At 37.7% G+C, this 13,592-nt stretch overlaps 2 protein-coding genes across 6 annotated transcripts; both read left to right on the top strand.

Annotated features, from left to right (window-relative positions):
* The first annotated feature begins 760 nt into the window (after window positions 1-760).
* On the top strand, window positions 761-7,035 carry LOC133527570 (ninjurin-2). 5 transcript variants are annotated; one of them, XM_061864631.1, is made up of 3 exons: window positions 761-948; window positions 3,573-3,749; window positions 5,026-5,592. In XM_061864631.1, exons 1-3 carry the CDS (start codon window positions 913-915, stop codon window positions 5,260-5,262), a joined length of 450 nt encoding a protein of 149 aa, XP_061720615.1. In that variant the 5' UTR covers window positions 761-912; the 3' UTR covers window positions 5,263-5,592. The 5 variants fall into 5 exon arrangements, with proteins under 5 accessions (XP_061720615.1, XP_061720612.1, XP_061720611.1 ...); XM_061864628.1 differs by lacking the exon at window positions 761-948 and adding an exon at window positions 955-3,127 and having other exon boundaries at window positions 5,448-6,137; XM_061864627.1 differs by lacking the exon at window positions 761-948 and adding an exon at window positions 955-3,127.
* Window positions 7,036-7,248: 213 nt separating this feature from the next.
* On the top strand, window positions 7,249-8,468 carry LOC133527566 (dihydropteridine reductase). Its single transcript, XM_061864624.1, has one exon. It carries the CDS (start codon window positions 7,503-7,505, stop codon window positions 8,205-8,207), a length of 705 nt encoding a protein of 234 aa, XP_061720608.1. The 5' UTR covers window positions 7,249-7,502; the 3' UTR covers window positions 8,208-8,468.
* The last annotated feature ends 5,124 nt before the right edge of the window (window positions 8,469-13,592 follow it).

The raw sequence follows: 13,592 nt of genomic DNA, 5'->3' as shown, positions 1-13,592 counted from the left end.
ACGTTTGACGTTTAAAATAACACTTTCACAGTCTGTGGTATTAAAATCGCTGCCAGCTTAACTTGGTCTGATTCTAGCCATGTTGACGCGTCTCCTATAAAAGTTAGCTTACTTTTTTTTATACTACGTCGGTGGCAAACAAGCATACGGCCTGCCTGATGGTAGCCTATGTACGCCGGCAACTCCAGAGGAGTTACATGCGCGTTGCCGACCCTAACCCCCTCCCACCCTCGTTGAGCTCTGGCAACCTTACTCACCGCCCACCTTACTTTGCCCACCAGCTAATTTAAAGTTTTTTCATTTCATTTTCCCGCTTGATATTCTTTGCTAACGCCTCGAAGCTTGGGTCCCAATCTCTTTTCGGATCAAATGGACCTGTCAATACTGTAAATTCCAGTGATTTGTCGACCGTGTGGCTTAGTGGGTAGTGACCCTGCTTATGAAGCCGATGGTCCCAGGTAAGGGCATTATTTGTGTGATGAATTTTCTATGTATATGAGTATGTATATACATAACGTATGTATACCGTCCCCTAGTACCCATAGTAGAAGCTTTGCTTAGTTTGGGTCTAGGCTCTAGGTTGATCTGTGTAAGATTGTCCCTAAAAATATACGTTAAATTCAAAGTACTTTATATTTGTAAGTAAACACGACCTCGGCGAGTCGCCTGACACTGACATTTACCAATAGCTATCGCCCAACTATAGCCCTCGTAAATCAGACCAACTATATCGCAGAAGAATTATTGTTTGTCCCCGTTGTCTGGATACCGAATCGATTTTACACCATCGCAAGCTTCGGCTTTATACTTCTGCTATGCTAAGGTTCTAAAAATAAAAATAAAAGCGAATAACGTTCGAATATTCTATTTTCAAATGTTTAAAAGTTAACAGGAGTTTAGGGGACTCTTAAAATGGCTTCGATTTTGCCCGCTGGACTGCGTAATGGGGTAAGTTTTCGTCTATCAAGGAACTAATACTATCTTTTTTAGACACGAGTCAAATTTCATGGTAGTCTAATTGTTGAAGGCTTAGTTCTTGTTCAGTGAATTTAAAATTTCGTCACTCACGATTTGTTTCATACGTCGATCGGTACAATCTTCATCAAAAATTATGTCACAGATGCTGGCTCTTGGGATACGCACGCACGCATATTAGAAATTAGAATACGCACTTTAACCTGAGAATAGAGTCTGTTTTCACCTATGTGAGTTGTAATCTCCTTCTTCGTTCCTAACTCCGAAATAGTGAATATGTCTTAACATCATCTTGTTGTTCTTAGCTTTTGAACATTTACAAATTTCAACCTAGACAATAGGTACTCGTGCGCATTCTTGTCCGTAAATACTTACTAGTTACGTATAAAGCCATCGCGCCCATCGCTATCCATAACCTATCTAAAAATATTTATTACTTTTTTAATACCTACATTACCTACATATTTGATTATTAATCAAATTGAAAATTAACAAATTACGCAGTATGGATAATCAGGAAATCCCACGTTTGTTTTAAAATCAAAACTTACTGAATCCGGTCGACAACCATTAGATAATCAAAGTGATAATATAACCCAATTTACTCGCTTATATTATAGTTTGGCAAACCGTTTTCGTCCGTTGCAGTATAAAAAGGAGGCAAATGAAAAAAAATAGGCGCGAGGTGGTGCTCCCATAGTAGATTTGAATTTCGCGCGTTTTTCTACTGACAAAAGTGACTAATCACATGCCATTTTTTGCAACGACTGTAGAAGCCTTTTCGCTACCAACATCAAAAATTTAATCAAGGTCTGCCCAGACGGGGACAACTTTCGCCCAATCTGATTAAATTGCCTGATAACCAGGAGGTGGTGTGGAGCGAAAATGAAATTTACTCGCCGATCTCACTTGATTCGATTTTAGGTTTTTTGACTGATCAAATGGAGATGCGGACGCATGAATGACAATTTTCAAAGCTAGCATGCGCGCTTAGGGGCAATTTTTGTAAATTTGAGCGCGCGAAACTCACCAAAAGTCTAAAATTGGTGATTGACACAGTTATGTGTAGGTAGGTACCTGTGGAGTCACTGTGAACGCTAGATGAGATTGACGCCAATTTTTTTTCCTAATCAAATGGGTCGATTGGATCATTACGTCTGGACTGGCCTTTAGGGAGAAAACATAGTTTGGCAAACCAAATTGTCAGTAGGAAAAGGCGTGTAGCACATGATGAACATGCCTTTTTAGAGAAATTTGTTTTCCATTTAAAAAAGAGTATTGGTCTTGAATTAAATTTTCGCGTCAAAAGCATTGACACGGCTATACTAGTTTCTCCTAGGTACTACTACTTTAAAACATTAGCATACCTACATGTAGCATACATATTTTAATTACCTTGGATATGGAATACGCCATCTGAAATTCTTTAAAGATTGCATTCAAAATTCTGCAATTTAATAAAAAAAAAAGAATTATATTGGCGGATGTTTAAAAAAATGATTGTAACTTTATAAAAGAAAACTATAGTTTCTAAACTTAGTGTGTAATATTTTATTGTATAGCGTGTTTATGTAATAGTTATAGGCTACAACAGTTCCCAGGAAAACATAAATACCTATTTAGCAATATGCATATAAGTTGATATCTTAATCGGTTGAATAGTCTGTCCTCATATTCTATTTTTATTGAAAACGTACCTAAGCGATATGTCTACTTGAGATAAATGAACATATTTGGTCGGGATCGTTCCATATACGTAAGTACGTACTTACGTCTTTAATTAGCTCAGGTTGGTAGATTACACAATGGTTGATTCATCATACCTACGCTCAATATAACACGCTGGTAATTATTTAAAATTCGGTTTCACTACCGCGCTCGAAGGCTTAACTTAAAGGAAATAACGAATTTCCTTCGCTCGGCGAAAAACAATGCCTCAATCAGAACTTAGTGGCCGTCGGAACGTATCCAAGTATCGGTGAATAGTTTGAACAATTGAACATTTATAATTCGAATTCGTGTTTTTAAATTTTTGAAAATGGAACGCAATAAGGATAATACCGATGCTCCGTGCGAACGTGGCGTGGATGTGGACATAGACGAAATGGTAACAAAGGAACAGGATGCGTCTACTGGAGTTCTCAGTGCACAAGTAATTTGAGTAATTCTTTTTGTTACAGTAAGTAGAGAATTATCTTAAGCCATACGATAAATAAATATGACGTGCGTTATGTACAAACTTGTAATGTAAAAGGTTTGGGATTGCTAGCATTTAAGCAGACCATTGTTTTATAACTTCTTTTCTATCCAAAACCTTTTATCAGTTTTATAATTCAAAAAGCTTTTATCTCACTATCATAGTCATTCGCACTTACTCCTACACCCAAGTCGAAATGCCATTGTAACCCTTGTCATAAAGAAATAAGAAGTAAGCATAGAATATTAATAGTAATTCTGATAGTCGATGCTAGTTGTCGACTAAGAAAATACGAGTAACAAGCGTTTTGGTACCAAAACTGATGTACGGAGTAAGCACTCAACATTTTCTTCTTATTAATTCTCTATGCCCTGTTTTATAAAGGAAATACTTTACCCAGGTAAAAGGCCTCGACGCTAACCGCTATGCCACCAAGAAGACCGTGGCACAGGGCATGCTGGACATCGCGCTGCTCACTTCCAATGCGTCGCAGTTGAAGTACGTGCTCCAAGTTGGCCCTAAGCACGAGTTCTACACGTTGCTTGTCGTTCTCATCTCTGTTTCTATAGTGCTGCAGGTAAGCATGTCTGCATAAAGTATGGTTTCCCTAAGGGAGATAAATTTACTAGTATCTTTTTAACAGATAATCAGGTGTAAGTAAATCCTCTCCTCAACTCCAACGCATCTCTGGTGCTGTATGACCTTAGGAGCCGTGATGTGACACGAATGCTACATAACGTATGTGCCTAATACGACTCCTAGAATGTAATACCCTGGAAAGCTCACTCTCCAATGTTAATCGACGCTATACTTGTATTGCGACACAATAACATCCTATTTTTCGACGATAACTTTTAATTGTGTTGGCAAGAATCCTAGGGAGCGATATCATTCCTAACATCTCGGTATCCATCTCAACTCAAGTATGACGTTGATCCACTGAGCAGCGGCGACCACATGTAACATGAATATAACCCTTAGGTATTTTAGTTATTTTATTGAGGTACGATATGGGAGGTATTTGGATTGCACTATCTTAGCTGCATTAAAAAAAATCTGCAGGTAAGAATTCACACATAGATAAGTAAACAAAATCTACTTTACAGGGTAGCATAAGTAAGTACTATACTATCAGATTTTTTAAGGTCCTGCGTATACCTAATGAAAATTGTTCCACCGGCATTGTTGATTTTGAACTGTAGGTAGCAATGGGGCTGGTGCTGCTCTCTCTAAACTTGCTCCGTGACTGTCGTTTCCACGAGCCTCGGCACCGCGTCTCAGCCCAGCGCGTCAACTACGCCACCACCGCCTCCGCTTTTGTGATCACCGTGCTCAATGTGCTTGTGTCGGCCTTTGACTCTTCGCTCGCAAGATACTTGGAGATAGATTATGTAGTTAACTAGGTTGTTACGCAATGCCACATGTTTGCATCGCGTACATAACGAGAAGTCGTACAGCAACCTTTATGAGTTTTACAAACATAATATCTATTGGGAAAAAAATAATGTGTATAAAACTGTTTCTTTCCATTTAAAATTTCAGGGCAAAACTCTGTTCTCCAGACCGTTAATTGCCGACCGAACGTCTCTCGCTATAGATAAAGCATCATGCAGGCACTAGTAATACCTATCCAGTCCTAGACAGCATTTTTTAAATAGTTTGTGTAGCTTAATTCAACGCTGTCTGTATATTTAAACTATTCAAACTATTATATCAAGGTCAGTTTTGATTATAAATTAGGTAGAAAATCAACGGCGAAAATCGATTTCTTTGTAGATGTAGAGCGGAAAATTTACTTATATCTCAGATAGTTACGATAAAAATAAGTTGAACTAGCTAAATGTTTGTTTTAGCTGCTGGTTGGTTTGCTCTTCGTCGTCATCGGCGGCTTGGACCTGAATGATGACGACGACCAACCCTCGGCGGTGATCCTCAATGACGTCATAGTCATTTTTATATTCGTCATTTCGGTGGTCAATATTGTCATTTCGGCGTTTGGTTTAGAATACTCAAACAGCCCTTTGATTTTAGAACGCCTTAATTATATTAATAATGAATATTTAAGGAAAGGAAATGGCACTGTTTCTTGAAAGTTTCCAGTACTTAGTAAATATATTATGTTAATTATGAGTAAGGCCGCAGTTATAGTATTAATCCATAGGGGCTCAAATGTATTTAAGAGATAGGTAATAAGTACTTAGGTAACCTGGAAAAAATACTTACATTTCGTTTATTATATTTCTAGATTTTTCATGAAAATGTTTACTCTATGCAGGCGAGCGCGGGAGTTATGGCAATAATCATATCATTCATGGACAATGAGGGAAGCCACAGAGAGAAGAAGATCGCTGATTGGCTGTATCACGGTTCGGTGGGACTCATGACATGCTCAGTCTTCTGTGACGTAATCAAAATGACGTTCGGCCTTGACCCCGCGCTCTCCACGCAAGATTTCTATGGAAATAGGACAACGAGCATCGTTGATAAGTTCTTGAACATGAAAGCGTAGTATATGCAAAGTGCCAATGCCACTTAATAAATGTAGAAGTTGTAGACTAATTTAGTCGTATTGGTAGAATTGGGTCATATTCATATTAAATGGTCACATTAGTATCGATATGTTTATTTTAGTTGGGGAAACCCTTTTTTTTTTCTTTTAATGATCACTTGTTTGGTCTGCCTATATTCGTATAACTCGGAAACATACACTTTGGCAGTAGAAAAAGGCGCAAAATTCAAATTTTTAATGGGAAGTCATATCTCTTCTCGTTTAATTTTTTTAAATTTTCTACCTTTTTCTCCTTACAAAGTCGGTATACCAGAGTTATATTATTTTACATTTGTTTTTTCTATTTTTCAACTGTTGTTTTCGAGCAAATTTTTATATTTTGTTTTTTTTTTTGTTTTTTTTTAGGTTGTGTCAGCTATCGTGGCGGTAGTTCTTAGCCTTATTTTCAACATAAACCGCGAACATCACCTGCGCAAGGCCAATGCTCTGAACGACACCAGTTTATTATTTAAAATTATAGGAATAACTGTTAATGTAATTATAAGCGTATTCTTTTCAATGGAAATGGACAGCATATTAAAATATAACTCAAGTAACATCACATGTGCAGAATGTTAGAAAATCAGTTTTTTTTGCCTTATTATTAATTATATTTTGTTAATTCTCTCTTCTTCTGCCTCGCGCCTGTGCCCGCTCTGTGTGGACCCGCCTATTAAGTGTAATCATAAGATAATGTAAAGTTAGATTACTCATTCTTAATTTGTCTCATGAGAATGTTTATATTTTATAGCCGGTCAAACAACTTTGTCAGCAGAAAAGGGCGCGAACTTTAAATTTTCTATGCAAAGATAATCCTTCGCGCCTACATCTTTTAAATTTGCCACTTTTTTCTATGAAATTATGACGTTTACTTAACACTTGCATAGGTTAGGCTATCAAAATTGCTGCCAACTTGGTTTGACTGTAAGGATTCAGGTTCATTCATTTACATTAATGTTTAAACTATAAATTATGCATAAAAGCATTATATGAGTACATTTAAAACCTGCACTGTGATATTTTAAGAATTAAAACTCAAGATTTTTAATAATACTCATAACTTGAAATAATAAAAACTTCGTTTGATATTGTTGCTTTTATTTCTACTCTATAATTTCTAGCGCCTAAAATTTTGACACTTCCGCCTATTTTTTCAACAGAACCAATAGTAGCCTAACAAGTAACTTTTCTACCAATCATAATTGAGAATTATACGGATATATTAATACTGCCAACCGCAAGATGATTTCCATATCCGCCCGTTCCGTTTTACGCAGTTTCACAACTAGATGGATGTAGACTTCTTATATTTACCACGAACCATAACGATAAAAAACCATGAACGAAATATCGAAAAAACACAAAAATCCGTACAAAATCAGAGAAACAAGCGAGCAGAGCGAGATGGAGACGTCACATGTTGAGTTGAGTTGACTGTTGACGTGTGACGTCATTTGTTTGTCAGTGTTAGGGAGGCTGGTTTTCTTCTGTCAAATGAAGTAAACTAGATTAACTAGAAGAGCTCGCAACAAGTGAAAATCAATACCTAACTTAAAAGTTAAAATTCAGTAGAAATACAGGTTGCATGATAACTTAATATCTTCCCACAATACTACAGCGATAATAATTATCGAACTGCCCTTCGTAGCGCTCCGCTCATTCGTGCCGTTGCGTTCGGTAAAAAAGTGAGAGGCGAGGTTACCGCAACACAGATAACGAGGTTGCATTCTCGCAAATAACTAATTAGTTGTCCCCGGGCTCCAGTCGCGGTAACACGTCGTAATGGTCAGCGGAAGGATCGTTGTTTACGGCGGCAGAGGCGCGCTCGGCGCGGCGTGCGTGAACCACTTTAAATCTGCAAACTGGTGGGTCGCCAATGTCGATTTGAACCCGAACGAGACTGCTGACGTGAACATTACTGTTCCTAAGGACGCTTCGTGGGTGCAGCAGGAGGAACACGTGGTGACCGAGCTTGCGGCCGCGCTGCAAGGTCAGAAAGTGAATGCGGTTATTTGTGTAGCCGGCGGCTGGGCTGGCGGCAACGCTGCTAAAGAGCTGAGCAAGCAAGCGGACTTGATGTGGCGTCAGTCAGTATGGAGCTCAAGCATTGCTGCTACTCTCGCTGCCAAGTACCTGGCCCCGGGTGGTTTACTTGCCCTTACCGGAGCTAAAGCAGCATTAGATGCTACTCCTGGCATGATTGGCTACGGCATGGCTAAGGCTGCTGTTCATCAGCTCACAAAATCCCTTGGAGCCAAAGATTCAGGTTTACCTGAGAATTCTTTAGCCGTTGCAATCATGCCTATAACACTGGACACCGAGATGAACAGGAAATGGATGCCAAAAGCGGATCATAGCACATGGACCCCGTTGTCATATGTGGCTCAACTGTTTGATAAATGGATTAAGGGAGAAGACAGGCCGCAGAGTGGCAGCTTGGTTGCTCTCGTCACCAAAGCTAATGTTACTGAATTAGTTGTAGAATAATATGTTAGCTCAATGAGATTATGATTAAAACTTATGGAGTCCAGATAAAGTTTAAATGTCTTGCCGTACATAGTATGTGAGGTATTTGTTGCATTTTATTTTTGATGCTATTTAAAATATATTTGAATGTTGTGATTTGTGATGTATACAAAGTAATATTAATATCAGACAATAAGGGGAACAATCTCAATAAGTATCAAATAATGTAACTAATGTGTAGATGAAATATTTATGCATGTATTAAAATAATGTTACAAAATACATTTTTTTTCATTTCCTTTACATTTTGAAGAGAGAAACTATTGGAATAAAATTCTAAATGACTACAAAACCTTGGAATGTTACAAAAAAAAAACCGTTTGAGACTATATTGGCTAATTCATACGAATTATTAAACCTCATTTTCAATAGTTTGATCCAACAACCGGTCTGGCCTTGTGGGTAGTGATCCTACCTATCATACCTATGAAGCCAATGGTCCTGGGTTTGCTCCCAGTAAGGGCAGATGGAGTCATGGGTGTTTTCTATGTATTTAAGTATTTATAAATATTTATATATTATATATATCGTTGTCTAAGTACCCTCAACACAAGCCTTATTGAGCTTACTGTGGGACTTAGTCAATTTGTGTAATAATGTCGTATAATATTTATTTATTATTTATTTATTTATATTAGATAGCTTCTAGAGCCTAAATACACTATTTTCTCTTTACAAGAAATTTTAATCAATATGCAAATTCCGTTTACTGTTTATACTTATGGCATTAGTCTAGGGTAGTGCCATAAGTGTGGGGACTCTGACCGGGACATTTAAAGAAAATCCCGAAATGTGTTGACACTGTTGACGTAAATTCGTAAAACGTGAACGGACAAGTGTCAGCTTACGTCGTTCTATCCACGTACGATTAGCCTAGCTAGTTAGTCGCGTTTATTGTAGGTATATTACTGTTTACCGAGTCCAGCCCTCTATTAAATAACTATCTTATACCTTTAAACGAGCAATTCTTGTATATATATATTTCCGGGATCTCGGAAACGGCTCTAACGATTTTGCTGAAATTTGGTATATGAGGGTTTTTGGGGGTAAACAATCGATCTAGATTAGTCTTATGTTTGGGAAAACGCGTTTTCGAGTTTTCATGCGTTTTTCTTTCGACGCAAAATATGGTCGCTAATTTCGTGTTGCCGGTCACTGTCCGTCTGGTCCAGCGGGTTAAGACGCGGACGGCAAGAAACATCCAGTGTTAAGTAGTAAAAGATTGTCACCTATACACCACCATATTACAATAAATAGTTATAACCGAGCAAAGCTCGGTCGCCCAGGTACTGATTTTTAAACCGGGACAATTCGCTTATCGGCCGGGACGCCGGGACACCATGCTTCAAACCGGGACATGTCCCTGCGTACCGGGACGTATGGCAACCCTACATTAGTCATCAAAAAGTAACAAATATTCTATGGTTACATATTACAAGCATTCTTACTAATTGTATTATCAAAACCTGTGTTGAGTTACGTTTGACTATACGATACATGTAACGATAAAGAGGTCATTGTGGTCTTCACAACATTACAAGTAACAATGATTATAACATTTATAATTTTAACTAAGAAATAATTAAAAGTTTACAAATTGTTGTGATAAAACTTGGGACAAATTCGTACGTAATAGTACCTACGTTTGTCTTCCGTCTCATTTACAATTTGATAATAATAAATACACTAGTACGATTTCCAATAGTACTTAATAGCGTTTTATATTATGTACAGTCAAAGAATTTAATTTCCTACCCATTTCGTACCTTGTCATAGTGACAATAGTATGAGGTCTCTAGCGAGTTTCATGTTGTTTGTCACTGTGACAAGGTACGAAATGGGTAGGAAATTAAATTCCTTGACCGTACATACCTATACATTTTAACTATAAAATTGCGATCCACAAAAGTGTTTGTGTCATTTGTTTGCATTACAATCTATTTCACCATTCAAAACTCAGGTTTTATAATTAATGAGCTTACTCGCAATGACCATCCGATAAAAAAAATGTGATACCTAGTATACCTATTGGTTGAGGTAAACAACGATATGAAATTTTATTGTTTACGTTTCATTTAACTCTTATCTTATTTACGGTTGTAGGCGCATTTGTCCCGATGAGAGCACCTGACTTAAATAAAATCGGATTTTTAGACTGCGTCACCGGTAGAGGAATTTCGCTTTATATTAGTACTAACTTTATGAGGATGACAATAAATGAGGCAGTTCTGTGAACTATGCTTACGCAAAGTTTCCGTTCGGTAAAAACATTCGATCGGTAATTCCCCGCCAGCGTTATGAAGGTATATTTCCTCCTAATCAAAAGATGCAGATACCGATGTATCTACCTCTACATTTGACAGACCTACGTATCTTTAAGTATGATACGTTTCCATGTTCCATGCTTGTCATGGTAGGTACGGCAAAAATTCCTGTAGGGCACGTAGAGGTGGGTAAGGGTGTTCGAATGAAACCAGAAATTTTTTGCGCAACCCGTGTCGAACCGAAGGTTTGGTTTTTCTCTAGTTTTGGCCGAAACATAACTTTTGCCAAAACTTGCCAAAACCGAAATTTTCTCGACTCTTCTTACGATAACCGTCAAACTCCTCACAATAACCAAATTTCTTGTCATTGACATCTGAGGGCCTACCGCGAACCACGTTCGACGTGTTGCCTCCCTGTCACACTTAAGTACGAATATACAAGTGCGACAGAGAGGCAACACGTCGAACGTGATTCGCGGTAGGCCCTCTGGATTCTAGGTATAAGTACTGCAGTAAGTATACTAAACTTATTGTTGAAATAAACACTGGAAAAAAGAGGAATGAAGGTTCAACCAATGCAGTACCACAACAATACTATGAAATTCCACCCTATCTCATATTTTCTTGTAATTTACAGTATTTATGTCCTTTTTACGAAAAATGAATTACGTACGTGATATTTAACGAGACCGAGGTCTTCCTCTCTCCTACGTAAGATTGGGTGAGATTTGCCTCGACCCCATCCCCTTCCTTAATAAGTAAATACCTTTACGTAAATAATGGACGCCCCCTAATTGAACTTACAGTACAAATATAAATAGCACTTTAGTCCTAATATTTCCAATAAACAACACGCAATAGACCCGCATTCGAAGAAGACATCGATTAACTTAGGTAGATCACTTAGGTTTAACTTGTCATTATCTACTTAGTACACCTGCAAGTCTAATAATGATTGCAAAATTCCTAATAAGTCTACCTATGTAATCAATGGATTCGCAGTATTTTACCTAGTGATGGCTGAACGTTGATTACATTTACAATTGAGCCTTAGCCATTACAAATTGAACTGTAAAACGTAACGGACGAACCGTAAACGTTACGGTTCAATTTGTAATGGTTAATGGTCACGTTCGGCCAACACTTCTTCTTCTTCTTCCTCCCGTTGTCCCGGCATTTTGCCACGGCTCATGGGAGCCTGGGGTCCACTTGACAACTAATCCCAAGGTTTGGCGTAGGCACTAGTTTTTACGAAAGCGACTGCCATCTGACCTTCCAACCCAGAGGGTAAACTAGGCCTTGCTGGGATTTGTTCCGGTTTCCTCACGATGTTTTCCTTCACCGAAAAGCGACTGGTAAATATCAAATGATATTTCGTACATAAGTTCCGAAAAACTCATTGGTACAAGCCGGGGTTTGAACCCGCGACCTCCGGATTGCAAGTAGCACGCTCTCAGCGCTAGGCCACCTAAGAGCGACCAAAACTAATTGTACCTAAATAGATTGATAGACCATATGAGTAGTAAGCAGAAAGCTAGGAAAGTAATATAAGTACTACCAAAGATTCGTTGTAAATCTAAGAAAGTTAGAAAAAATCGTACCCCCGACTTTGACAGCTGAAGAAGATGGCGCTGTACGGTGCATGAACGTGTTTTTTGGTAACCTTTCGACAAATAAAGTGACTGAAGATCCGAGAATGTAGAGAGCCATACAACTCAATCTACATTAGCTGTAAAGTTCGAATGCACGATGTCGATCACACACCAAATACAATTAACGAATATTTGCGACGGTACCTAAGAATCAGACTATGCTAAAGTTAGCAGCGATTTAAAAAGCACAGACTGTGCAAGTGTTATTATACGTCATCAATCATTATTTCATAGAAGTTGAAATATTACTTTCACAGTCTCTGGGGGCTTACCGCGAAAATCGAAATTCGCAAATTGCGGGGATCTTTCTCTTTTACTCTTACTAAGACGTAATTAGAGTGATGGAGAAAAATACCCGCAATTGACGAACTTCGATTTTCCCGTTAGGAGCCCTGCTATTAAAATCACTTGCCAACTTAGTTTGTTCTGACTACTTAGCTACTTATAGCACCTACGCATAAAATTTTGGCCATGATTCTATCATGAAACTCATTGTCTATAATCATATTACATTTTTATTTGATGTCGTAACTATAAGTAACCGAGGCACTTTCTCTTTAGCCCGGTTTTTGAAAGTTACACGAGTCGAAAATTGTCGCAGCAATAAACTTTTTACCGCCGTGCAATGGTCTACATCTACCTTCGAGCAACACGTGTTTTAAGCCGGTGTTGCTCGAAGAAATCTACAGTCAAAAGATTTAATTTGTGACCCATTTCGTACCTTGTCACAGTGACAAACAACATGAAAGTCGCTAGAGTTTGTCATGGGCTGTTCGTATCAGATTGTGTTGGAATGATATTTTTCTATTTTAATTTAGTATTTGGGTTACCAATTGAAAGTTTTTAAATAAATACGTTCAATTCGTAATTTCGTACTGCTTTAGTCACAAACAACTAGATTACTCAATTAATTTTTAATAAGCAGAAACGTACCTATGCGAACGATGCTATTAAGCTTGAAATAAATTTAAAAGTGAAAAAAATCATGGCAGTAATTTTTCCACTTTTAAGTTTATTCTAAACTAGATTACTCAACAAAAATATTGATTGAAGTAGCATGTTTCACAATAGCCAGCTAAAAGGCGAAATTGAAAAGTAAAATTCTAAATTGAGCTGAGGTTATGGATAAAAATGTTTCATTGACACTAGTTTGCCATTTATTGTTTGAATACATAAATTATAGATGTGTATCTTACCTTACCTCAGCACCTGTTTCAAGTTACTTCGGTATCAAGAATGGACTGGATTGATGCATAAACAATGTTTTTAGTAGGTAGGTATAGGTACACTATGGTTTTCACTATTTTTCGCACTTGTATCGTAAATAAATATTATATAAGTATATATTTTTAAACACAATCCGGTATTGTTTATGAATAAATACTACGTACCTATTACTAAAATCACCGACTTAAAAAAAACAACAGCAA

Source organism: Cydia pomonella, chromosome 18, assembly GCF_033807575.1.
Source record: "Cydia pomonella isolate Wapato2018A chromosome 18, ilCydPomo1, whole genome shotgun sequence".
NCBI classification, from domain to species: domain Eukaryota; kingdom Metazoa; phylum Arthropoda; class Insecta; order Lepidoptera; family Tortricidae; genus Cydia; species Cydia pomonella.
Note: the sequence above shows the minus strand (reverse complement) of the source record. Positions and strands in the feature narration are given on the sequence as shown.

Coding starts and splice junctions, on each gene's coding strand:
- LOC133527566 (XM_061864624.1), top strand. CDS start 7,503: ATGGTCAGCGGAAGGATCGTTGTTTACGGCGGCAGAGGCGCGCTCGGC.
- LOC133527570 (XM_061864627.1), top strand. CDS start 3,014: ATGGAACGCAATAAGGATAATACCGATGCTCCGTGCGAACGTGGCGTG. Junction 3,128..3,572: donor CTGGAGTTCTCAGTGCACAA/GTAATTTGAGTA, acceptor TACTTTACCCAG/GTAAAAGGCCTCGACGCTAA. Junction 3,750..5,025: donor CTGTTTCTATAGTGCTGCAG/GTAAGCATGTCT, acceptor TGTTTGTTTTAG/CTGCTGGTTGGTTTGCTCTT.